This window comes from Lithobates pipiens, unplaced genomic scaffold (assembly GCF_037356315.1).
Source record: "Lithobates pipiens isolate NorthernLeopardFrog02 unplaced genomic scaffold, aLitPip1_a1.2 Scaffold_25, whole genome shotgun sequence".
NCBI lineage: Eukaryota > Metazoa > Chordata > Amphibia > Anura > Ranidae > Lithobates > Lithobates pipiens.
In genome coordinates this window covers 156,568,666-156,596,490 of record NW_027507787.1, presented here as the reverse complement: position 1 = coordinate 156,596,490, position 27,825 = coordinate 156,568,666, and the positions used below count along the sequence as shown (strand labels likewise).

General features: G+C 46.9%; 1 protein-coding gene across 1 annotated transcript; it reads right to left on the bottom strand.

Annotated features, from left to right (window-relative positions):
* Nucleotides 1-77: 77 nt before the first annotated feature.
* Nucleotides 78-27,825, bottom strand: BBIP1 (BBSome interacting protein 1). The gene is made up of 3 exons (XM_077455057.1): nucleotides 27,758-27,825; nucleotides 14,970-15,024; nucleotides 78-487 (listed from the first exon to the last, which is right to left on the bottom strand). The coding sequence occupies exons 2-3, from the start codon at nucleotides 15,013-15,015 to the stop codon at nucleotides 321-323; spliced, it is 213 nt and encodes a 70-aa protein (XP_077311183.1). The 5' UTR covers nucleotides 15,016-15,024; nucleotides 27,758-27,825; the 3' UTR covers nucleotides 78-320.

Sequence of the window (27,825 nt, the reverse complement as noted above, 5' to 3'; positions counted from 1 at the left end):
TAGTAAATCAACCCCATATTTGTTTAGCCTAAAGTTCAACTTTAGTTCCCAGAAAAGTGTAATTTTGTACAAATTAGTAGATATCTGTGATTATTTTTTATTAATTCTGAAATGCATAATAAAAGAATATCAGAAGCAATACTTGCAGCTAACCGTTTTATAGCAAGCACTTTACATTTTTACAGAGAAGGTCTGTTCTGTCTATTATCCCTCTTTGATGGATGGGGCAGGTTTGTGCATTCTATAACAATACTAATAACTATACATCTGTAGAGACAGGAGGGTCACGATCTATTTGCAGTCCCCTTATGATGGACCGGTCAGGTTTGGGCATTTTGCTGATCCAGCTGAGCCATTTCCTGCTGGTGGATGACTTCCTGGGCATCGTGCTGCATCTTCTCCAGCTTTGTTAACGTTACTGACTTTAGCGGTAGAAGCTTTGGCTTACACAACACCATGGTGGGGACATCTTCAACAAATAGCTGCCCTGCAAACACAGATAAAAAATTCTGTCTGTGTCATCATAATGTAAGCTCATACACCAAGCCCCTTCAACTGAGAACTACAAATAGTAAACTTTTTATATCATTCAGGGACTCCGATGAGGAGACTTTACATTCCATCTCCAGCCCAGTGCAGAATGCTCTGTTTTTTATTGCTCTTATTTGGTACGTGGACAGGAAGTTGGGGGAAATCTTCCCAGTGAATCCACAGGCAAAACCTGCAGGCCTTTGGCACTTATTGCTTGGGCTTTCCCTACTAAAGGTGCCTACTCAGAAAAGCATGATTTTTGTACCCACCATAAAAAAAAACCTATTCTTGGCGCCTACAGAAAGTCTTAAACCTTTGTGTTATACTGCGAACTACAAAAGGAAAAGACACACCGACAGGCAAATAAAAACAACCTGCCTAGGTAACCACTCCCCCTATCAGCGTGCCCCAGTTTTAACGCAAAGCACTTCTGAGAGCATGATCATAAACACAGGGAATCTGTAACGGTCTCATAAAAAATCATATGTTCTTTCTTGTTCCTTGAGTAACACAAAAGCTGTCCAACTGTAGGGTGGGCAACATCGCAATCAATTACTAACAGTCCCAAGAAACAGAATAATGGGGACTGCCTGCAGCTCAGAGAGCCGAATGAAGCTAGCATCAGATGAGACCAAACCTCTGCTTGATTCTGAAAAGCCCAAAAGGCACTTGCAGATCTAGAAGCATGTGCCTCGACAGGAAAGGATGGAACACAATCCTTGAGCCCATAAGCTTGGATCATTATCTGCCTGAGCCAATTAACAATGGTGGAACAAGAAGCCAGTGCACCGTAAAGCTGGCCATAAATGGTGCGATTTTCTTTCCTGCAACCACCGGTTGTGTTTGTGGGGGGGGGGGGGCCTCCCAGATGGGAGAACACAGTGATTATTATTAGTGGCTATAATATCATGAAAAATCCAACATGATGGATCAACTTGGGTGCAATCAGCCTGCCCAAACATGGTTCAAATTCCAGCTGAACCGGCTGAGATTCAAACCATCTATGGCCAGCTTTAAAGTTTCCATGCAGGATGAAAAATTGGGAATTAGTCTTCCTGAAAGAAGCAGTGGCTGAGAGAGAGACTATCACAGCCTAAACCACATCCAGACAACAGAGTGAAATTATCCTTTTGATGAACTGGAGCTGGACAGAGGGATAGAAGAACAATGCCTTAGCATTGAAAAGCTGACATAACCTTAGGCAAGAAGGAAGTCCTGGCTCTCATTACTTTGTCCTTAAAGCAGAGTGTAGCTACTGACTTTTAATAAACAAACACTCACCTGACCCACAGTCCAGTGATGCGGCCTCTCGAAGCCTTGTTCCTCTCTGCGGCACAGTCATTGCAGCTGTGGGCACCCAGCTGTGACAGCTTGTGGCTTTACAGCCGGGGCATGCACTGTGCTCTCCTAGTGGCCAGACAATCTTCTGGGACCTTTGACGTGTTCCAGACGATTGCAGAGAGAGAAGTCGCCTAGGCGGCCAAACGATGAAATGAGGAAGTGGGACAGGAAGTACCTCTCAAAACTAGGTACCCAAGCCCCCCCCCCCCCCCCCAAAATAAATTACATGCCAAATGTGGCATGTAAGGGGGTGAGGAGTGCCTAAAGCGGAAGTTCCACTTTTGGGTGGAGCTCCGCTTTAAGTAAAACAAGAAAGGGTTCCTTGCAGATGACTACAAGAAGGAATTCCTGGCCCTCAACACCACTTTGTCCTTAAGTAGAACAAGAAAGGGTTCCTTGCAGATGGCTAGAAGGAAAACGAACCTTGTGGCTGAGCACAGAGGGAGAAAAACATCTCTAAAAAGTTCAAACAGCTGTTTCTGAAGTGTAGTGAGAACCAGATTCTAATTCTATGAGGGCACAGGGGAATGGATGGTGGAGTTACATGGGAGCCTTGGATCTTAATCAAACATTAAGAGGCCTACGGCTCTAAACCTGAGGCAGAAACCTGACACTTAATAGTGCTGAGAACCAAACACTGGTCCAGACCTAAATGCAGGATGAAGCTGATTCGTCCCACAGAGAAACTCCTGGGATGGATGTCCTGAGGCTTATACCAAGGGAAGTAGAACTCACAGACTTAGATATGCCCCTTTTCATCAGAACCTGGGCTTCAAAACCCATGTCCTTGTAGCTAGATGGCAAACTGGTCTTTGGGACAGAAGATCCTGAGGATGACGCAAAGCAGTGTGTGTTAGGAGTGTTACCAGGTCTGTGTAAGACATCTGCTTGGGTTAGTCCGAAGCAATACGGGTTACATAGTATGTGAGGTTGAAAAAAGTCCAACCTATGTGTGATTATATGTCAGTATTATATTGTATATCCTTGTATGTTGCGGTCGTTCAGGTGCTTATCTAATAGTTTCTTAAAACTATCAATGCCCCCCGCTGAGACCACCGCCTGTGGAAGGGACAAGAATGCCCACATCTCATGACCAACCCCCCCCCCCCCAAAAAAAAAAACAATGGTCCTGGAATATCTTGGGGTGTAGGAAACACTCTCCTGAGTCCAGGTGGTGCAAGTTGAGGCAATCTGCTTGCCAATTGTCTACACCTGGAATTTACATGGTGGACAAGGCGGGAACGTAACAGCATCCTGGTTTCTCCCTAATGATTAACGTATGCCATTGTCATAGGGTTGTCCAACTGAATCCAGACTGGATGACTTTCCAGTGGGATGGTCCAACACTGCAAACACTGCAAAATGCTCCAAGATGTTAATCGGGACAAAAGACTCCTCTGAGGACCAAGTCTCTTGCACTGACAGGGTGCCTAGGACTTACTCCCAGCCCTTTAGGCTGGCATACATTGTGAGGAGCTTCCAAAAGACGGGAAGGAAGTGACTTGAGAGCTGAATTCCTGAGCTACCAAGCCAGGGACAACCATGATAGATCAATTGACTTGTCCAGAGACTGGATTTGCTTGTCCCTTGATGAAATATTGTTCTGTTGCTAAGCTTTGAATTTGCCCAGCTTGTGAAACTGAACAAACAAAACTGTTTTGAAATAGGCTACCATCAGACCTAAGACTCATGCAAAAGTCCTATGGCTTCTGAACTGGAGAGATCAAGTCTGAGAGTGTAACAAAGTTTCTTCTGTGAAAGGAACACTCTGACCAGTGCTGTGTCCAGGACTAGACACAAGATTCAGTAAAATCAATGAAAGTGGGTACAGAGGTGAACTGATAGATGGCATAAATATAGTCCAGTAATCAAAAGATTGTCACCAGCATGCAGTTTACAATCTAAAAAAAAATTGGTGCCACATAATGCATGCAAAGTTTTAGAGCCATTGACGTCCCCTACCTCAGGCAGCAGTGACATACACAGGTCACATGCTTTATGTAGTGGGACATTACATAAAGCATGATTAAAGATTACGGTAGATTAGATTAAAGGCTAAATCTACCTTTTGCAAAATAGCAGTTGCAATGCACAGGTTGCTGCAGACTCAAGCTCTTTGTCCTTACTAAGGTAGCAACTTTCAGTTAGAAGTGTCAATAGAATTGAGTGTGAGTTTGGAATGAGCGGTATTTATCTCACTCATATTCCGTTGAAGTAGCAGATGTATTATGTTGTTTATTCACAGATCTTTGTGTATAAATAAATAGATCTGCCCCACCCTATTAGATTGTAAGTGCTTACGTCTCTTGTATTTTATTATAACTGTATTGTTTCCCTTTTATATTGTAAAGTGCTGTGTAACCTGTTGGCGCTATATAAATCCCGTATAATAATACAAAAAAATGCGACTGTGCAGATGGAGCCACTGTCAACCTTGCAAAATGGCACCAGGAAGAACCCCAGCATGCTGATTTTATAGTGTCAGACTGGTGAGAGGTGCAGAAAGGGAGAGTCCATCCACACTGGATGGAGACAACAAGTACCCCGGGAACAAGACAGACTCTAAGTGCAGAGAGTGACATCAATTCCAAGCTACATGTCAGCACCTTCGGCAGGCATGCTGTGAAGCCGACCCAAAGCCATTGGTAAAGTGTGAACTGAGGGCACCAGATATATAGCGACTGTTCAGCTCCCATGTCTGGATTCAGACAAGTTGTGACTGTCTGGAAATACTGTAATGCAATGTAAAGGACCACGATAAGAGGTCTCAAGTACTCATGAAACCCAGAGAGCTGTAGGAAGCGAGATGGCCAAAATCATTGCATATGGGCAACAGAAAGCTTTTAAAGACTGAAGTTCCAAATGGCTCTTTGCATGCAGAGGCAGTAGCTGGGAGAGGCTTTCATTATGCTGTATGGTAGGAAAAAGGAGTGTGTGCATGATACTCTACCTAGTGTATGACGTTAGTGCTCAGTCCCTCGCCATTCAGCCTAGGTTCACACTGACTGCAGGTTAAAAATTGTGTGAGTTCAGCTGTACTCGCACGATTTCAAACTGGCAATGCAGTCCGACTTCAGGGTTGATTTGACAGACATCTGTGTGGTTTCCTGCACAAATGTCTATACAAATTGCCCCCAAAGTCACTAAAAGTAGTACAGGAACTTCTTTTGGGAATCGGTGCAGAGCCACACCGATTCAGACAGTGCCATTCAAATCACATGCCAAATTGGCCTCATGTGAACGTGGGCTAACCCCTTCCACTGCAAAACCAGCAGGAATAGGGAATAATGGTGCACAGTGACCTAAGTAAAAGAGGAAGTTATCAAGCAAGTCTTCAGAGACACTGCAAGCACTAAGGCAATGCCAGTGGCTCTGGACCAGGAATGTGCTCAGCAGCTTTTACCAGAATTGAGCCTGGAAAATGCCCCACATGAAACCCTGTGTCAACAGGTACAGGTCACTTTCAAGATATTGGGTCTGGACGCAGTACCACAAAAGCCAGGATGAGGATTACCATGCTGCAATTGAAGAAACAAAGCTCCAGCAGTGATGTGGAGAAGAGTCTTTATTGAGGAAAAAAAAGTGCAAAAAAAAAAAGTATAGCAGGGTTGAAGAAAAGACGTCTATCTTTTTAGCACACAAGCAAAAAACTGAGACATGCTTGTAGTAAGAGTGGTTACACTTTAAACTAGGCTGGCCTGTAACAGCACTGATCTCTAGCAGTTTTATGTAATGTGTCTCCAGTCTCCAACAACTCCTTTAGCATGTTCACAGTCTCTGGCAATCCGTTTTTGGAATGCCCTCAGTCTCTGACATCTCTTGTTGCGTGTTCACAGTCTCTGATAGCCATCTGTAGCATTACGTTCACTGAATATAATGCTACAAAATCTTCAATTTGCAGAGATCATGTCTTTTCTGACTGCAGAGACATAGATCTGACACAGCAGGGGTTGTGTTGGACCTCTGCAGAGAGACCACTGCTTCTACACAAAAAGAAATGTTTCTTTATTGCAGCATGCTGGCAACGGACAGGCTTTTCTACTTCTACTATGATTGATTTGAAAAGAAAACCAACTGCACACTTTTCTCTTATATTCACCGACCGACACAGCTCCTCTCCCAACTACATGGGTTGTATAGCCTGCCATTAGGAGAAACTAGGCAACATTTTTACACAATACACAGAACTTTAATCCCGCCCTGGGGGCGGGCCCCATGCTATCGACCCTCCTCCTGCTGCTAGCAGCTTCAGTTTTTATTTTGCCTAGCAAGGAGAATGAAACCCTGCAGGCCTCTCGGTCCATATTTTTACTGCAGGTTTGCTGCTTTTTGCGCAAGATGAGAGATCCTGAGATCATTATGCACCCCTGCAAAAAAATATCCCCCCAGCAACAACAACAGAACAGATCTCCCAGCAGCCAGCCAGCATCAATAGACTCTCCAGCAGCCAGGAACAATCCCTTCCAGCAACTATTGACCGTCCCAGCAACATAAGCCCCCCCCAACTGCCGGCTGGGTGACAGGCTGGTTAATGAAATCCTTGTAGTCCCCCCAGTCCGGCCATCGAGCGTGAGCAGGCCGCAGCTACGGCTCGGCAGGCCTCGACATACCTCATGCTCCAGAGGTGGTCGTGAGCTTCAATACTCCGCGGTATACACACAGGGATTTCTTCAGAATAGCAAAAGATTCTAAGCTCCCGGTTGGGAAATTGTGTTTTTGAGCATAGCGGGTGGAGGGCCTCGCTTTTGGAGTGAGGAGAACGCCTGGATCCTGCCATGCTCTCGTTTGAGAGACTGTGTCTCTGAGCACAGCAGACAGAAGGTCCCTTTCTGGAGCGAGGAGAACACTTGGATCTCGGTGGGACCGGCATTCCAGACTCATTCTAGAACCTGCAGAGGGCTATATCTACAGCGCGCTGCTGACCTCGCTTCTAATAGAAGATCCAGTGTATCTGCAAATCCAGGCATATGAATTGTTGGAGAGAGCATAATGACACTGGTCTTCAAGACCAATCACCAAAGACCACGATTCACCAAATGAAGTATACTCGGAAGTGAAGAGTGAACATTCCCCCAGCGCACCAGCAGCAGTGTCTAAACAGCAGCACAGTGGCTTATACTGTGAAGGCTCGGCTAACCCTATGAGGGTGTTTGATCTGGTGAGCGCAATCATATCCCCACAACACTGAGTGGTGCACCAGGGAGGAATGTTCTTTACCTCTATATTGCCTTCCCTGCACTAGTCACTTTACTCTACCACCATCCCTTGAAATACTGCAATATGCGATTTTACAGCAACTTCTGAATGCGATTCAAAAAAATCTTTTCTTATATTGAAGGACGCACTTTGGGACTAATTTTTGCACTTTTTTTACACACATTTCTTGTATTTTTTTACACAAATTTCTTGTATTTTTTGCACAGGTTGTTGCAGGATTTTTTATAGGACTGTTGATTTGCACTTTTACACAGCAATTTTGCATAATTGTAATTTCTTGTTCATTTGGAATTTTTTCATGTATGTAATATCTATAATACTAATAGAATATATATGTAGCACTGCACAGTACGGCAGCACCAGCACTTTATATTTATATAGATATAGATAAGCAATATTTTGCTAGTACGGTTGTATCCTAAGCACACATTTGTATGCACAGAGTTGCACAAGCACATGGTTTTAGCGCCATAGCTTATTTTTAATTCTTTATTTTTCACCTTCTCCTTTATTTAAGGGTGGAGGATCTAGGCATAGGCAGCTTCAACCCTTTAAGAATTTCCTTAGTAATTCCTCTTCAAGCATTCACTTTACTTTTAAGAAACTAGTCCGTAGCGCAACTTTATTTATCTATTTATACATACAGTGCCTTGCGAAAGTATTCGCCCCCCTTGAACTTTTCAACCTTTTGCCACATTTCAGGCTTGAAACATAAAGATATAAAATTTTAATTTTTTGTGAAGAATCACCAACAAGTGGGACACAATTGTGAAGTGGAACGAAATCTATTGGATATTTTAAACTTTTTTAGCAAATAAAAAACTGAAAAGTGGTGCGTGCAAAATTATTCGGCCCCTTTACTTTCAGTGCAGCAAACTCACTCCAGAAGTTCAGCGAGGATGATCCAATGTTGTCCTAAATGACTGATGGTGATAAATAGAATCCACCTGTGTGTAATCAAGTCTCTGTATAAATGCACCTGCTCTGTGATAGTCTCAGGGTTCTGTTGAAAGCGCAGAGAGCATCATGAAGACCAAGGAACACACCAGGCAGGTCCGTAATACTGTTGTGGAGAAGTTTAAAGCCGGATTTGGATACAAAAAGATTTCCCAAGCTTTAAACATCCCAAGGAGCACTGTGGAAGCGATCATTTCGAAATGGAAGGAGTATCAGACCACTGCAAATCTACCAAGACCTGGCCGTCCCTCTAAACTTTCAGCTTAGACAAGGAGAAGACTGATCAGAGATGCAGCCAAGAGGCCCATGATCACTCTGGATGAACTGCAGAGAACTACAGCTGAGGTGGGAGAGTCTGTCCATAGGACAACAATCAGTCGTACACTGCACAAATCTGGCCTGTATGGAAGAGTGGCAAGAAGAAAGACATTTCTGAAAGATATCCGTAAAAAGTCTCGTCTAAAGTTTGCCACAAGCCACCTGGGAGACACACCAAACATGTGGAAGAAGGTGCTCTGGTCAGATGAAACCAAAATCCAACTTTTTGCCCACAATGCAAAACGATATGTTTGGCGTAAAAGCAACACAGCTCAACACACCATCCCCACTGTCAAACATGGTGGTGGCGGCATAATGGTTTGGGCCTGCTTTTCTTCAGCAGGGACAGGGAAGATGGTTAAAATTGAGGGGAAGATCGATGCAGCCAAATACAGGACCATTCTGGATGAAAACCTGTTGGAGTCTGCAAAAGACCTGAAACTGGGACGGAGATTTATCTTCCAACAAGACAATGATCCCAAACATACAGCAAAATCTACAAAGGAATGGTTCACAAATAAACGTATCCAGGTGTTAGAATGGCCAAGTCAAAGTCCAGACCTGAATCCAATCGAGAATCTGTGGAAAGAGCTGAAAACTGCTGTTCAGAAACGCTCTCCATTCAACCTCACTGAGCTCGAGCTGTTTTGCAAGGAAGAATGGGCAAGAATTTCAGTCTCTCAATGTGCAAAACTGACAGAGACATACCCCAAGCGACTTGCAGCTGTAATCGCAGCAAAAGGTGGCTCTACAAAGTATTAAACGCAAGGGGGCCGAATAATTGTACACGCCCCACTTTTCATTTTTTTATTCGTTAAAAAGTTTCAAAAATCCAATAGATTTCGTTCCACTTCACAATTGTGTCCCACTTGTTGGTGATTCTTCACAAAAAATAAAAATTTTATATCTTTGTGTTTGAAGCCTGAAATGTGGCAAAAGGTTGAAAAGTTCAAGGGGGCCGAATACTTTCGCAAGGCACTGTATGACGGGCTACTGATGTCTTGATCACAGTATACAGCCACCCTGTAACTTGCGCAGGCGTAGGTCTGTGATGGAATGTCTTCAGGACTGGTAAGTACGGCTCTCCCTGCTTCGGTGGGGGGAGCAGCTGGGCATTCCCTGGGGGGTCGATTCGGGGGCCATCTCACCTCCTTATCTTCTCTCCCAAGTCCTGATCACCCCTCCCTTCCCCCTCTAAGGGGGATGTCTGCATGCGCTGCGGGCGGTGTATGTGTGTGTGTGTGAGGTCACTGTTTCTCACCTGTGGGGCTCTGTGCAGTTGCTGTTCGGTCCTGGTCCAGGTCTGGGGGTCCCAGAAAAACAGTTTTTGTGGAGGTTGTCTGTCAGCAGGCAGCTTGTTTTTATTCTTGCTCTGTTCACCGCATGGCGCCGTTCCGGCGGCCATCTTGGATTTGGGGAAGCTATAGATTCCCCTGGGGGGCTTCAGCAGCCATTTTCCCTAGGATTCCTATTGATTACATTGGCAGCCATTTTGTGAAAGCCTGAATGCTTTCTTCACCACTGGCCTCTTGTGACAGCATGCAATGTGCTTTGTCTTGTTACTTCCTGTATCCACTGTGTCTGAGGGACACTGGATGGCTCTGTGCTGAACGCTGAAGCTGTTCTGCAGATCGTTGCACTGCTGTTAGAGCTGCTGCTGCTGACAGTTTTTTTCTCCTCTATGCATCTGGGAACCTCCTAGGGACTACAGGCACTATTGTTGGCATTCACAGAACGCCCCAGGGTTGTGAGTGTAGCGCTAAGCACCCCCCCACCCTGCGGCAGCAGGAGGGTGGGTCCTTCACTGTCCTAAGTCCCCTTGCAGGTGGCAGACAGGATAGGGTCAGCATGGCTTCAGAAACGGGTGCTTCTTCCCCCAAAATCCAGGCTATAGCAACCGGATCACCTGCGGATAGTGCGGTGCGCATGGACACCCTGAGGGCATTACTGGACTCCTATGTTGCTAAGATAGAGGCGGCACGTGGCAGGAAAGGTGCATGTAAGAGGCCCCTGCCCCCCCCCCCCCGTCCTCTGGGGAGAGCTCTGATGCAGACTTGGGCCCTGCTGAGGCTGGAGACCCCTGCTCTGACCTATCAGACGTGGCTGACCAGGACCATTCGGACAGTGAGGATGATTCCCCGTCTGGGTCCGGGCAAACAAGGCGCTTGTTGGAGCACTTATCACAGCTGTGCGTGATACCCTGAAGATTCAGGAGCCAGCGGATTCCTCTGCTGATGTACCGGTCCCTTTTGGGTCCCACAAGCCAGCACGTTCACCTAAGGTGTTCCCGTATTTGACATATTTTGACAAATTCATCTACATGGAATGGGGTCGCCCGCAACTGACTTTTTCAGTCCCCAAAAACATGGCGGTGCGTTACCCCTTTGAGGAAAGCCTTCTCAAAAAGTGGTCGGCTCCTCCGGTCGTGGACCCCCCAGTATCTAGGTTAAATAAAGTAACCACGATCCCGGTTGAGGGGACTCCTGCATTCAAGGATCCCACGGACAGGAAGGCTGAAGCAGTGGCTCGTTCCTGGTTTACGGTTGTGGGGTCAGCCGTGCGACCTGTACTGGCATCTGCACTGGTGTCGCAGACACTCACTGAGTGGGCAAAACTTTTGCACTGCAAATTGGCAGAGCAGAATGCCTCTTCTGTCTGCGTGGAGCTAGCAGACCAACTAGTGCATGGCCTTAAGTACGTTTGTGACGCGGCCCTGGATACTCTCCCTCTGCTATCCAGGGCCTCAGTGTCAGCCATGGTGCTGGGGCGCCTTATTTGGCTGAAATGCTGGTCCGCTGACCAGGCATCCAAGAAAGCCCTGACGGATCTTCCCTTCCTTGGCGAACGGCTCTTTGGAGCCTCGTTGGATGACATTATTAAAAATGCCACGGGTGGTAAGAGTACACTACTCCCACAGGCCAGGAAGGCTAAGGAGCCACGCCGCAGACAAGGGCCCTCCTTTTCCGCTCACAAGCGGCTTTTTCGTCCACCCGGTGCTTCGGCAAAACTACCCCAGCCCGACAGGATGCCCACGGACAGTCAGAAGTATCCCTGGAACCGCATGCCTAACAAGCCTGCGAACAAAAGTGCTACCGCATAAAAGTTTGCCTCGGGTGGGGGGGTCGTCTTCGGGAGTTTGCAACCCGTTGGACCCCCCAATTATCAGACCAATGGGTCTGCGATCTGATTTCAGGTTACAAGATAGAGTTTCTCTCTTTGCCGCCAGATTCTTCCCCTCCAGCATACCCACGTCCCCGGTTCGCCGGGAGGCCCTGCTAGGGGCAGTAAGGGACTTGCTGAATCAGGGGGTGATTGTACCAGTTGCGGACTTGGAACGATTCCAGGGGTTCTACTCAAATCTGTTTGTGGTTCCCAAGAAGGAAGGGGTACGTCCAATCTTGGACTTGAAAGCACTCAATCACTTTGTAAAAGTGCAGAGGTTCAGAATGGAATCAGTTCGCTCAGTAGTTGCTGCACTGCATCAAGGGGACTCCCTGGCGTCTTTGAACATCCAGGATGCATACCTGCACATACCCATATGCCTTCGGCATCAAAAATTTCTGCGTTTGGCAGTTGGGGAAGCCCATTACCAGTTTGTGGCTCTTCCCTTTGGCCTGGCATCAGGCCCCCGAGTCTTTACCAAAGTACTGGCTCCAGTATTGGCGTTGCTGCGACAACGCGGGATTGCGATCGTGGGTTACCTAGACGATCTCCTCCTGAGAGCTTCTTCTGCCTCAGAATGAAAGGAGGATGTGGCGATCACCATGCAGATCCTGCAAGAATTTGGGTGGCTGTTGAACCTAAAGAAGTTGGTGGTTGTGCCGACCCAGCGTCTGGAGTACCTGGGTTTACTGTTGGATTCCAGGGAAGCGAGGGTCTTTCTCCCCTCAGACAAATTGCAGACTCTCAGATCTGCGGTAAAACTACTGATGAACCACAAGTGGTCATCACTCCGCTTTTGCATGCGAGTGCTGGGGCTCATGGTAGCCTCTTTCGAGGCAGTACCTTATGCCCAGTACCAAACCAGAGTCCTGCAGAAGGAGATCTTGACAAAATGGGACAAATCTCCGTTGTCCCTGGATTGGCAGATCCAGGTGAGCCAGCCAGTCAGGGATTTCCTGATCTGGTGGTTGAGGTCCCCTTGGTGATTCAGGCCGGAAAATCGTTCCTTCCTCTGAAATGGACGATGGTCACTACGGACGCCAGTCTGGCCGGCTGGGGTGGAATGATGGAGATTCAGTCGGCTCAGGGCCTCTGGTCGATGGAGGAATCCAAGTTGACGATCAATCTGCTCGAATTGAGAGCGATCAGGCTGTGCCTCTACATGGCCGACGTGTCTTCAAGGGTGTCCGACCAGGATACAGTCAGACAATGCCACGGCTGTGGCATACATAAATCACCAAGGGGGAACAAGAAGCTCCGCCACTGCTCGGGAGGTCGCTTACATACTTCGGTGGGCAGAGCGACACGTTCCGGCCCTGTTGGCCATTTACATCCCGGGGGTGGAAAATTGGCAGGCGGACTATCTGAGTCATCAGATTCTGGACCCAGGAGAATGGGCATTGCATCCGGAGATATTCAGGCTGCTGTGCCTGAAATGAGGCACACCAGAGGTGGATCTATTGGCCTCCCGGCTCAATCGGAAGGTCCAGAGATTCGTGTCCAGGACAAGAGATCCGTGGGCAGACACGTCAGACGTGCTAATGGATCCGTGGGATCAGTACCAGCTGATCTACGCCTTTCCTCCACTGAAACTGTTGCCACGTCTGCTTCGCAGAGTGGAAGCCGAGGGGATTCCGGTAATCCCGATTGCCCCACATTGGCCTCAGCGGGCCTGGAACGCAGACGTGGTGCGCCTGGTGGCAGACGCTCCCTGGCGACTGCCATTGCGAGAGGGCCTCCTATCTCAAGGTCCAATCTTTCACCCTGCTTTACCCTCACTGGCTATAACGGCCTGGCTGCTGAAAGCCAGGTATTGAGGAACCGGGGTCTGTCGGACTCCGACTATGCTGAGAGCGTGGAAATCTTCTTCCAGGAAGATATACCATCGTACTTGGCCTATATCTCCATGTGTGAGGAGAAAGGGTGGCATCCGCGCTCTTTCTCTATATCCAGGATCCTGCTGTTTCTTCGGCAAGGTGTAGACCAGAGGTTGGCGTTGAGCATCATCAAGGGGCAAATTTCAGCTTTGGCTGTCTTTTTTCAGCGACCCCTAGCGTCTCACTCATTGGTGAGTACCTTTGTTCAGGTAGTCCCTCCGGTGCGTCCTTCGTTGCCTCCGTGGGATTTGAACCTGGTGTTGTCGGCGCTTCAGAAGCCGCCGTTTGAGAATATCAGGGAGATTCCTCTGTTGACCCTTTCACAGAAGGTGGTCTTTCTAGTGGCCATCCCATCGGCCGGGAGGGTTTCGGAACTGGCGGCCTTGTCCTGCAAGTCGCCTTATCTGGTCATCCACAGGGATAAGATGGTGTTGCATCCGCAACCGTCTTTTCTACCGAAGGTGGTCTCGGCCTTTCATATCAATGAGGACATTGTATTACAATGTCCTAAGCCGAAGCACCCCAAAGAGGTGGCCCTTCACGTGCTCGATGTGGTTAGGGCTCTGAAGGTGTACTTGTCTGTCACAGCTTCCTTTCGGAAGTCAGACTCGCTGTTTGTTTCGGTGGCTGGTCCTAAGAAGGGCATGGCAGTCTCTTCGGCCACCATTTCCAGGTGGATCAGACAGATTGTAGTCCAAGCCTACGCCTTGAAGGGGCAGGTACCTCCCTTTCCAGTCACAGCCCACTCTACAAGAGCAATCGGAACGTCTTGGGCCTTCCGCCACCAAGCGTCTGTTGCTCAGGTGTGTAAGGCGGCGACCTGGTCGTCTGTCCATACGTTTACCAAGTTTTACAAGGTAGACGTCAGTGCATCGGCTGATGCCGGTTTTGGCCGCAAAGTTTTGCAGGCGGCCGTGTAGTTGCTATTGAGTTGTTTCCTGTTTTTTCGATAAAACCACAGTACTGTTTCATTAATGCACTGTTGCATTACTTCCGCAATGCTGCGGCCTGGGGGATTACTCCTGTTGAGGATGCCCGGTTTTGTGGTGGAGTTTCCACACATTGCTGTTTTTTTGTGGGTTTAGTTTCACTAGTTCCCACTTTCCATGGCGGATGAAGTTTTTAATGCTGTTTTTTCCCACCCATCGTTTGCCACTGCTTGGGGACGTCCCATGTAGTTACAGAGAGGAGCTGTGTCGGTCGGTGAATATAAGAGAAAATAGGATTTTTGTACTCACCGTAAAATCCTTTTCTCTGTAATTCACAGACCGACACAGCACCTACCCCTCCTTTTTCTACGTTATACGTACTGAAGCTGCTAGCAGCAGGAGGAGGGTTGATAGCACGGGGCCCGCCCCCCCAGGGCGGGATTAAAGTTCTGTGTATTGTGTAACAATTTTGCCTAGTTTCTCTTAATGGCAGGCTATACAACCCATGTAGTTACAGAGAGGAGCTGTGTCGGTCGTGAATTACAGAGAAAAGGATTTTACGGTGAGTGCAAAAATCCTATTTTTGTTATGATGCTCATGAAATGTTCAATCAGCCTTTAAAAATATTTTCACTAACCTTGCTTGGGGAGCACCTCCCGAAACATGGATTTTACTTCTGGCATCCTGGAGATCTAGAGACACAACAGAGAAAGACACGTTTTAATAAGAAATGTATCTGCTATTATAAATGTGCTACCAATGCTACAGATGTGACATATCAGGCAATGTGTTTACTGCTCTACCCCTTCTCAAATAACAGAGTTCAGATTTTTCCAATGAAAGGTCCTCTGACCTCAGTAAAGTGCCTCCTGCCCTCCAAACCCTTCCAATAGACTGAAAGCTAATACCAGCCTCTTTACCCCAATCATCCTACACAGACAAGATGTTGAGGTAAAACAAAAGGAATGACTGTTTATTGAACAGAAGTACAGGTTTTTATACACTTCAAAAGTAGGGCAGTCACCACATAAACAATAACACCAAATATTACCCAAAACATCACACAATGGTTAGACAATGAGGTAAAGTTGACACAAGACTAATCCCATCAAGTAGGAACCTCCAAGAGGATTAGCCAACAGACAGAAACGATAGGTGACTCAATTAACAATGGAAATTCACACCTAGGAGGCACACAATGGAAGAGAGACACTTAACAATAAGCACATAACCCCTTAATAAACAGATTATAGCAGGCGACCCCAGCATCAGGTTGTTTTTAGCTGACTAGATCTATATATAACATCTATTCTATGCCCCCACATCCAATCACTAGCTAAATCCGGCCACCTTAACCTCCGCAACATCTCCAGAATTTGACCCTTCCTGACTAATGACACAAAGAAACGTATTCACTCCTTGATTATTTCCCACCTTGACTACTGTAACTCTCTACTTAATGGCCTACCCTTAGGCAGGCCATCCCCCTTTCAGTCTATTATGATTGCTGCTGCTAGACTAATACATCTCACTAACCGTTCCATGACTGCTGCTCTTCTCTGCCAATCCCTTCACTGGCTTCCTCTACCCCACCGAATAAAATTCAAAATGCTAACCACAACATACAAGGCCATCCACAATATCACCCCCAGCTACATCACCATCCTCATCTGTAGATTTTGCCCAAATTGTCCCCTCCCCTACGCTCCTCCCAGGAATTCCTGCTCTCTAACTCCCTTGTTACCTCCTCTCATGCTCGCCTTCAGGACTTCTCCAGAGCCTCTCCCATCTTCTGGAACTCCCAGCCCCGGTATATCCAATCAGCCCTTAACCTGTCCACCTTCAGGAGATCCCTGAAAACTCACTTTTTCAAGGAAGTCTATCCCACACCCACCTAACTGTCCCCAAGCCACCCCCATCAAATCATTCCCTGCATCTATTACCTTTTGTACCACTAGAATGTAAGATCTACGAGCAGGGCCCTCCTGTCCCTTCTGTATTGAATTGTACTGTAATTGTGCTGTCCCCCCTCTACATTGTAAAGTGCTGCATAAACTTTTGGCGCTATATGAATTGTGAATAATAATAATATTCTATAATATAACAACTATTCTGAGTCTAGGAGGGGGATTGAAGCAGTCATTGCTGGTTTAGGGACAGAGGCTCCAAATCTGTATCCAGGTCCCAGATTCCCAGAGTCTGTGTGTTTTGGGGAATCAAAGACCCAAATCCAAAGCAAAACCACTCCAAGGGTCATCCAGGCACACACCTCCCAAGAACATAGCCACCTCAAAAGCCAGTGCCCATAGTAGGCAATAGGCTACCTTGCAGTTGCCTCCAAAAGCCCCTTTCCTGGTTGGGTCTGTCACAGGTCCTGTTAAGTCTAGAGTACACATAGACAATGTAGACAACCATGCACTTCCAACCTCGTGGTAACAGTTTGGAGAATACCCTTCTCTGTTCCAGCATGACTTTGCCCCTGTGTACAAAGCCAGCTCCATAAAGACATGGTTTCACCAGTTTGGTGTGGAGGAACTCAAGTGGCCTGCACAGAGCCCAGACCTCAACCCTACTTGGGATGAATCAGAATGCTGATTGTGAGCCAGGACGTCTCACCCAACATCAGTACCTGACATCCCAAATGTTCTTTTGGCCAAATGGACACAAATTCCCACAGACGCTTGAATATCCTGTGGAAATTCTTCTGAGGAGGGTGGATGCGCAGTTACGCTTGGTTACATTGTCAGCTCGATCCCTGTATACTGGGATAATGGACTCCTGAACATATGTAGTATGAGTTACTGTATGTCATCCTGCGCTGGCCAATGAAGATGCCTGAAGACCGAGCCAGGGAGGAGATCCTTGGGGCAGTAAGGGCCACCTCGTGAACTTCAGACTGTAAAGCGCAGTACAAATAAGAAAAACTGAATGAAAGATCACATAAGGTCAAAACGGAGGATGGTATTAACTATGAAAACTCTCGACAAAGGCTTTTTTTTTGTTGTTTATTGTTTCTAATCATGCAGTCTTTCGTATATATTTATATTTTTCTCATATGAAAACAGTACACCTTAAAAGAAAATCATTAATTGTGTTCATGTATAAGAAAAATGTTGGAGTTTGCCCCTTTGGAAATTTTCATTGATGGGTTGGAAGTAGATGTGGAACATTGTACACACTATGCAAAGTTCAAACGATCTGTCAAAATACAGAATTGTTCGACCGATTTTCTTCTAGTGTGTAACCCACTTAAGGCCCCTTTTCACACGTGGCGGACTCTGTTCCAATCAGAGCAGATCCCCTGCTATTAAGAGCAGAGCGGGCAAGTCTGTGTCCACTCAGTTTATGCAGAGCGGACAGAGAGCCCTCTGATCTATGGGTGGCCGGACTCCACTGTCCCATGAATGGATCATCTTCTGTTTGTTTTTAGTGGACTGGATCGGATTAGAGGTAGGTGGGTGTAAATACATCCCTGGCAATTACAGACCAGTTAGCCTAACATCAATAGTATGTAAACTCTTGGAGGGGATGATAAGGGACTATATACAAGATTTTAGTAATGAGAACTGTATCATTAGCAGTAATCAGCATGGATTCATGAAGAATCGTTCTTGCCATACCAATCTACTAACCTTCTATGAGGAGGCGAGTTGCCAGCTAGATAAAGGAAGGCCCGTAGACGTGGTGTATCTGGTTTTTGCAAAAGCATTTGACACAGTTCCCCATAAACCTTTACTGTACAAAACAAGGTCCCTTGGCATGGACCAAAAGGTGAGTACATGGATTGAAAACTGGCTTCAAGGGTGAGTTCAGAGGGTGGTGATAAATGGGGAGTGCTCGGAATGGTCAGGGGTGGGTAGTGAGGTCCCCCAGGGTTCTGTGCTGGGACCAATCCTATTTAATTTGTTCATAAACAACCTGGAGGATGGGGTAAACAATTCAATCTCTGTATTTACGGATGATGCCAAGCTAAGCAGGGCAATAACTTCTCCGCAGGATGTGGAAACCTTGCAAAAAGATCTGAACAAATTAATGGGGTGGGCAACTACATGGCAAATGAGCTTCAATGCAGAAAAAATGTAAATAATGCATTTGGGTGGCACAAATATGATTGCAATCTATACACTAGGGGGAGAACCTCTGGGGGAATCTAGGATGGAAAAGGGCCTGGGGGTCCTAGTAGATGATAGGCTCAGCAATGGCATGCAATGCCAAGCTGCTGCTAAAAAAGCAAACAGAATTGGCATGCTTCAAAAAGGGGATCAACTCCAGAGATTAAACGATAATTCTCCCACTCTACAAGACTCTGGTCCGGCCGCACCTGGAATATGCTGTCCAGGTCTGGGCAGCAGTCCTCAGTAAGGATGTACTGGAAATGGAATGAGTACAAAGAAGGGCAACAAAGCTGATAAAGGGTCTGGAGGATATTAGTTATGAGGAAAGGTTGCGAGCACTGAACTTATTCTCTCTGGAGAAGAGACGCTTGAGAGGGGATATGATTTCAATATACAAATACCATACTGGTGACCCCACAATAGGGTAAAAACTTTTTCACAAAAGGGAGTTTAAGAAGACTTGTGGCCACTCATTAAAATTAGAAGAAAAGAGGTTTAACCTTAAACTACGTAGAGGGTTCTTTACTGTAAGAGCGTCAAGGATGTGGAATTCCCTTCCACAGGCAACCTCAACCTCACCTACTATGCAACTATTTAAACAGATGGAAAGTACTTTTACACCCGCCAGTCCATAGGGTCTTAGGGTGAAAACTCACCCCCCACCAAAGTCAGCGTTGTTCCAAAGTAAAGTGTCTTTGGAATGCTAAAATATACCTAAAGCTGAATTATAGCCTTCCCTACAGTCTTGCATAGTTGTACAGGCTCCTCTCTTGTACTGAATTTGCTTACTCTGATTTCAGTGCACACTGTGAGCTTCTCTCATTGTGCATTAGAAGCTGCAAGTCAGATAGAGGCTGCATCATTTCCTGGGTGGAGGATGCCTAGCATCATCTAGCCAAGGGGTGGGCAATTCATTTTCATAAGGGGGCCACATGAGAAACTGGGATTGTTATGGAGGGCTGAACTTTAAGCTACTTTCACACTGAGGCGCTTTACAGGTGCTACAGCAATAAAAATAGTGCCTGTATAGCACCTGTAAAGAGTCTCTCCACTGGAGTGGTGCGCTTGCAGGATGGTAGAAAAAGTCCTGCAAGCCGTATCTTTGCAGTGCTGTAGGAGCGGTGTATACGCCACTCCTAAAGCGTCCCTGCCCCTTGAAAACAATGGGGCCACGTCGCCAAACCGCCGGCATAGCACCGCTGCAGCGGCACTTTGCGGGTGGTTTTTAACCCTTTTTCGGACACTAGCGGAGGTTAAAACCACCCCACTAGCAGCCGAATAGCGCCGCTATAACGACGGTAAAGCTTTACCGCCGACGTCCGCCCACCCCAGTCTGAAAGTAGCCCAATTCTGCTCAATATTAAAGGAGTAGTAAACTGCTGCAATAGAAAAACCAGAGTTAGACTTACCGGTAACTCTTTTTCTAGAAGTCTTGCAGGACAGCCTCTGAGATATAGGGCTCCTCCCTCCGGGACAGGAAACACGTCAACCCAATCAGATAAAAAGGGTGGTCTTCCAGGCCCTACTTAGTTTTACTCCAAGAACCGCCTGAAGGCTCTGAAAGACATAACACACTAACAACCACGTTAGTACACATCCTCACCACTAGTCAATCTAAGCAACCCTGGCTGGGAAACCAGGCTGTCCTGGAAGACTCCTAGAAAAAGAGTTACTGGTAAGTCTAACTCCGGTTTTCTCCTTTCGTCTTCCAGGACAGCCTCTGAGATGATAAGCAAGGAACTCACCTTGTCAGGGCGGGACCACTGCCTGGAGGACCTTACGTCCAAAAGTCTGTTCCTTATCAGACAGTAAATCCAGATGGTAATGTCTTGCAAACGTAGAGTAGCTGGACCAAGTTGCTGCCTTGCAGATCTCCTCCAGAGAGGCTCCAGCCCTCTCTGCCCATGAAACAGAAACCGCCCTGGTAGAGTGTGCCTTTACTAAGGGAGCCTGCTTCCCTTCTAACTCATAAGCTTTAACTATCGCCAATCTTATCCATCTGGCAATAGACGATTTGGACGCCTTGCAGCCCTTGCGAGCGCCCGCAAAATTAACAAAAAGTGAATCCGTCTTTCTGAAGTCCCTAGTAGCTTCCAGAAAAACTAAAAGGCTTCTTCTAACATCTAACAAACTCAAAGATCCTACCTCATCCCTGTCTGAGGTTGAAAAAAATGTTGGCAAAATAATGTCCTGTGTCCTATGAAAAGGAGACACAACCTTAGGGAGAAAACTAGGGTCAGTCTTAAGCACTACCCTGTCCTCTATAATTAACAAAAACGGCTCCCTGATCGAGAGAGCTTGCAGATCACTCACCCTCCTGGCTGAGGTGATCACTATCAAAAAAACAGTTTTCAGTACTATCCATTTAAGGGATGCCTTCTCTAAGGGTTCGTAGGGAACTCGGGTCAAAGACCTAAGGACCAAGGACAATTCCCAGGTAGGGCAGGTCTTCATCTTCACTGGCCTGGATCTAGCCAGAGCTTTGAAGAAGTTCTTGACAAAAGGATTCTGCTGGAGAGAGGACTGAAGGAAAACACTTAAGGCCGCCACCTGTACCTTTAGGATGCTGATAGAAAGACCCAGCTTTACCCCCGCCTGAAGAAAATCTAAGACTGCTGGGACCCCGGGATGCTTAATTCCCTGTTCCCGCAACCAGGAATTAAACCTTTTCCCTATCTTGCTGTAAATCGCCTTAGTTACCGGCTTACGGCATTCCAACAGGGTTTTAACCACTCTCTCTGAGAAACCCTGAGATCTTAGGAGCTGTTCCTCAGATACCAGGCCGCAAGCTTGAGGGTCTCTATCTGAGGATGTAGAATGGGCCCCTGGGAAACCAAATCCTCCCTGACCGGAAGGAACAATGGGGGGTGAACGGCCAACCTCTTCAGACTGGCAAACCAGGGTCTCCTTGGCCAAAAAGGCTCCACTAAGATCATGTCCATAGCTCCTGTCAAGAACTTCTGCAGAGCCTCTGCAATCATCCTTACCGGAGGGAAGGCATAACAAAGACCGAATTGCCAAGGATTGGCAAAGGCGTCTATCCCCCGGCCTGATCCTGCGGGTGAATGGAAAAAAACTGTGTCACCTTCCTGTTGCTTTCTGCTGCAAATAGATCTATCTCCGGCTGCCCCCAGCATGACAGAATTTCCTCGAACATCTCCCTGTTGTATTTTATGAACCTGTTCAAGGGGCGGAGATTCAGGATCAGCCTGAATTTCCCTGAAGGCTTCTTTACCACGAAGACGTGGGAGTAAACACCCAAGCTTCGTTCCTCCTGGGGTACCTGTACCAATACCTCTTGGTCTACCAGGTCTCCCAAAAGAAGACCCAGGGCCTTGGCCTTCTCTTGGTCTCTTGGTAACCTGGTTACCTGAAAATTGGGGAGGGGAACTGAATAAAACTCCAACCTGTAGCCGTTCCTTATTACATCGCGTATGAACGGACTTTTGGTTGAAGCGACCCATTGTGGGAGGAACTTCCCCAGCCTTCCCCCCACCGGGACACAGGAGTCACTGGGTTTTAGAGGTGGATTGAATAAGATTTCTCCTCTGCCCCCCCCCCCCCCTTGTGACCCAACCAATGTTTTTTGGGGCAAACCTCCCTTTCCTGCAGGTTCTGCTGCCTGGAGCCTCGAAAAAAACGCTTTCCTTCAGCCTTCCTTTTCTTCTCTGGGAAAACTTTCTTCTTATCCTGCGTGCACTCTAACGCCTCTTGCAGGCCAGGCCCGAACAAGTGGTCCCCTGAAAAAGGTAATCCGCACAGTTTTAACTTTGAAGCTGCGTCACCCGTCCAGTTCTTAAGCCATACGGCCCTTCTGGCTGCATTCACTAATGCAGCAGACCTAGCGGCTAATTTAACTGACTCCGCGGAGGCGTCAGCCAAGAACCCCACTGCCTTGAACAGTAACAGGAAGGACTTCAACAGTTGTTGCCTGGAAGTACCTGCTGAAATATGCGACTGCAACTGGGTAAGCCAACACTCTAAATTCCTGGCCACACAGGTAGCTGCTAGGGCTGGTTTAAGCCCAATTGAAGAGGCATCCCAAGCCCTCTTAAGCAGGACATCTCCACTCTTATCCCTGGGGTCCCTGAGTGAACCCATGTCATCAAAGGCCAAATCCTTCTTCTTAGAGACTTTAGCCAAGGGGGCATCAAGCTTGGGGACCTTGTTCCAGGGATGCACCGCATCCGTCTCAAAAGGGAACCTCCGTTTAAGGCTGCCTGAAAAAAAAAAAAAAAAACAGTCTCTTTTCCGGATGCTCCCACTCCAGCAAAATCGCCTCAATCAATGACTTATGAACGGGGAATACCCTGTCTTTCTGTGCACTTGACCCCTGATACATCAAGTCGTGCTTTGAAAGTTGGACCTGTTCCTCCCTGATTTCCAGAGTGTCATATATCGCTTCAAGAAGGTCACCCAAGTCGTCCAAAGATAACTTGTATCTGGACGCCCTAGGGGACTCTTTCTCCCCCTCTGACTCAGAAGATGACTCTGTCCGAGAGGAAGCTTGCAAAATTGGGACCCTCTCCTTATCCACCTCTTCCTCCTGACTTTTAAAAGCTAGTAGTTGGATTTTGAGATCGAGCTGGCGGTCTGCCGCGAGGCGAGCTACCGCCTGTCCCAGCCCCTGCCTCTCGGCACCTCCCCGATGCTCTTGACTGAGTGTCCCGGGGGATAAGGAAGGCACGCTCACGGCCCTGGGTAAGGAAACAGAGGGACCCTGCATCCTATCCATCATACTCTTAAATGACTGGAAAGTGGATGCAATCTCATCCTTTATGGATGTCAAAACTTTGTGTCAAGCTGCCACAGAGTCCTCCTTAACAAGGCTACTGACACACTCAGGGTGCGCTATACAAATATTTCATTCATTCATTCAGGGCAAAGCGGCCTCTCCCAACCAGTGCCTAACTTAGCCCCACACACGGCACATTTCCTTCTGGGCAAGGGTATCTGGGCTCTATCCTGTTTGACCTAAAAGAGAAGAAAAATAGGCTGACATTAGAATACTACCCCTGACCCACACCACTGTGCTTTTAGGGTCTGCCGAGGAAGTTCCCCCCTCACCAACAGGTTCCCCACCCCGGGAGGGTACTACGGTCAAAGTGACCCCTCAACGCCCCAGTTTAAGTCGTGGTCTGCCCTCACCAAGCTTACCTGGGAGGTGCTGGAGCCTGCCGAACCGGAGTCCATCTGCACCACTGTGCCCTCCATGGTTCCTGTATTTACTCAGTCTCCCTGAGCCTTTACACCGCTCCAGAGGGCCCTACAGCCACACCGCTGCACCCTGGGGACTGGAACAGGTCCCGCAGCACCCCCTGATGACGTGATTCCGATAGAAGTGCGTCTCGCACTTCCGAACGCTGGAACGCAAAAACTCCGCCCACTCACACCGTTCGTTCCTATGACCACACCGCTCCATGCAGTACCCGAACGCCAGCCAGTGGATCCGAACGTCTCTCGCCCGCCATCCGACCAGCCAGGTATGAGCGGTTAGTGAGATAGTGGGGAGATTGCCGCACATCGGGGTCCCGTTCTCTTCAAATGTTTCCGGCAGCGGAGACTGTTAGCTACCCTCTCCTCACTCTCATCGGACCGAGGGGTGCTAAGGGCAAGGTCCCCCAGGACACCCCCTGAGATAAGGAGCTCCCCTGCTAGTTCCGACGTGCTCCTTCCCGTCCGGCAGGAAACACAAAAACTGAGGAGGGCCTGGAGGACCACCCTTTTTATCTGATTGGGTTGACGTGTATCCTGTCCCGGAGGGAGGAGCCCTATATGTCAGAGGCTGTCCTGGAAGACGATAGTAGAAAAAAACTTTCCCCTGCAAATTAATAGCATAATGTGCTATTATTATAGGCTTACCTGTAGGTAAAAATCATAAAGCAGACTTTACTACCGCTTTAATTTTGGACCCGGGGGGGTCTGTAGGTATGTAAACAGAGAAAACGAACACCTAGTGCAAGAAATAGTAGGCACAAGTGATCACGAAAAAGGTCTCTTTTAGACGGGAGGTGGCGGTTGGTAGAACTGTAAAATAACAGCCAGTCGGGGCTATTCACATGTCACGGCCCTGACATTTTTAATTTTGATTGAAGAGTTTTGAACCGCCTATCACACTCACCCATTGAATTCAATGGGCATGCGTTGCAACTGCATGCATTGCAGCATGGTAGCGTGGCAATATAAGGTTAAATCAGACAATGAGGAGGTGCTATAACACCTCCTCCCTGCCTATCAAATGCCTTCTGAAAAGCACTGTGACTGGAAGGAGAGAGCCTGAGAACGGTACAGCCGGGGATTTATGCAGATCCTGACCTGGAGTGAAGAACAGGTGCACAGCTCCTGGGGTTTGCAGCATGCGGGTGCTAACACAGAACTTGCCTAGGTATCAGAGTGGTAGGAGAACATCAGAATATCTCCTAGGCCAGCTCTCAAAATTTCCACTTGCATGCTCACAAATAGGGGAGTGGAAATAAGCTGAGGGGGAGTGTGGAACTGCATCAGAGGAAGGGGGGCAGGTGGGGTTGAATGGGAGCTGACTCTCCTCCCAGCCTTCACCCCCTGTCATTCTCTTGGCAGGGCCTGGCATACAGCAGTAGTGGGCAAAGATCTAGATAAGGTGGGGGTGGGCCAGGAGTTGCCAAAGTTTACTTTTCCTATTAACAAGCTGGTAATTGGTTGCTCGGACCGCCTAGCAACCAATCAACAGAATGTTAATAGGAAAAGTTAACTTTGGCAGCTCCTGCTTTCCTGTCCAGTGCTATGTTCCGCTGTAAGTCTTTCTGCATCCTAAAAGAGTGAAAGTGTAATTTGTTGGTTTTAATATTTTTAATGCTATATTCAATATAGCATTAAAATATTTACTTAACAAGGCAGTAATGATGTGTACAGTGCCTATAGTAGCCAATCATATTTTATGCATATTTTATTTATCACAGTCAGATTAATGAAATGCTTTATGCTTAATGCTTTATGTTATTATTGTTAAAGTTGTTGTTAATATTTATTTTTGTAAATTAATTCTGTATAAAACATTTAACACTGTCATTTCATGAGATCATTTACGATTGTGTTTAGGGGCAGGGTAGGGGTTGGGCGGGTCAACTGGTGGCAAGCAACTGTTAAGGTCTGTCTAGTAGCTCAGGACTTGAAATTTTGAATCCTGTTCTAGCCAATGCTCTTCCACCAGAATCCAGCATCCCCAGTGTACTGTTCAGCTCCTCGGACTCCTAGTTTTTTTTAGCTTCTCACACAGACACCTGAAAGTGTGCCTCTCTGAGCCTGTCAGCTTTCTCACTGAGAAAGCTGACAGGCTCAGAGAGGCATGCTGACAGTGGCGGCATTGAGGGCCAGATAGGGACAACCAAAGGGCTGGATGTGGCCCTGGGGCTGCAATATTCCCAGATCTGCCTTAGTCTGACTGTCCCTGGCCCACCCCTTTCAATCATGGAGGATCACCATCACACATGGGCATTATAGCAAGGGTGTTCTACATGCAAATGCAAGCTGTCTTGCCAACGCCAATGTTCACGGCTTGAATCAGGGCTGAGGACACTTGAGAGGAGTACCGAGGGAAAGTGCTGTGAAGTTTCCAGGAAGCTATGTAAAGCACCCTGTCGCCCCCTCCTCCTACCAGCCAAGATTTGCCTGTCTTGCAAAGAGAAGCACAGAGACACAGTGATGGGGTCTCTTGATCTAACATTAGGAATGTAATGAAAAAGGAAAGTTTTTTTTTTAAATGTCATTAACATTAGCATGTTAATGGGAGGAAAAGGGCAAAGAACCAAGGAAAGCAAAATAAGAAGCCAAAACCTTTGGCCAGAAAGTCAATGCAAGAAAGACAATGTACAGTGTGTTATTATAGGTTGATGGAAAGCCAGCAGTGCTAGATCTAGTAGTGATGATTAACCTCCTGCTGACTGCGAGTGGGTGGCGGGTACAGGCACAGCCACGTACATATACCTGACTGGCCTTCTTCCGATTTTTGGGACACACAGGTGCGTGCCCCCTACTGACCCGTGCTGTGAATGGACACAGCATGAGTGCGGCAGCAGATTTCAGCCAGCGACTTCAGCTGAAACCTGCTGATCGGCAGGTTCTGTATTCTATGTAATACAGAGTTCTGTATTTGGAAACACACAGAGCTCTGTGTACATAGGAACAGTAATCTGGCTGTTTCTTCTTCCTGCAAAGCAGGGAGAAACAAAAACTGCCAGATTAGTAAGTAAAAGCAGCACACATTACACATTGTTAGACACATAGTTGTCCCCTTGTTTGACCCTAGATGTTAACCCCTACAAAGCCAGTGTTCTTAGTGCAGTGTATAGTATTATCACTGATCAGTGTATAAGTGTCACTAGCAACGTCAGCGTTCTCCCAGCCAGTGTCTGTTAGTGCCAGATTGCCCACCACCCTTTCACAGTCACACTATAAGTTGCTGATCACCACCATTACCAGTATAGCGTCACAGCTGCGTAAATTTCAGTATATATAGAATAGTTTGTAGACCCTATAACCTTTTCACAAGTCCATTACTATACACTTATTGGGATTTTTTTTTTTACCAGTCATGTAGCAGAACACATTTTGGCCTAAATTTATGAAGAAACTTGATTTTTCTTTTTATTGGACACGTTTTATAGCATTAAGTAAAAAACTATTTTTCAAAACTTTCAGTCTTTTTTCATTTATATTAAAAAATAAAAACCCTAGTGGTAATCGAATACCACCAAAAGAAAGCTTTATTTGCGTGAAAAAATAATATAAATATCATTTGGGTTGCATGACTGCACAATTGCCAGTTGAAGTAGCACAGTGCAGAATTGCACTGGCTTTTATTGTTGCCTGGGGAGATACACAGTATGTGGCCATTGTCACTGAAACAGAAAGTAAGAAATCCAGAACAGGAGGCCCCAGTTCACACCTGAGTGTTTTTCTGCTTGTTTCCCTACACCCTACTATGCAGAATCCCATTCTTTCTACTTGTTTCTGTTCACAATTTGCACGCTCAGTCCCCCTATGCTCAAAAATATACAAGAGCTTTTTTTTTCTTTCAAGCATATCCAGGCACCTTTGGGCCCATATCTAAAAATCCATTATAGTACAAAGAAACAAAGCCAGGAGACTCTAGGATGGTGAAATCCTAGCTGAATAGTTCAGAAAGGTATATCAACTGGCTTCAAAGGACTTAGTGCAGCCACTCAGCAGATAAAAGCAATGTCTGTAGTAATGTAAAGGGAGACAAGAGGGTGCTTGTAAGTGCAGCAGATTAATCATTTATTAGTAAAACAAATGCAAATTAGACACTCACATGAAGTAAGAATAAAAGTGCATATCCAGCTTAAAAGCAGTCATTCAAGAAGGGTTATCTGGAGCAGA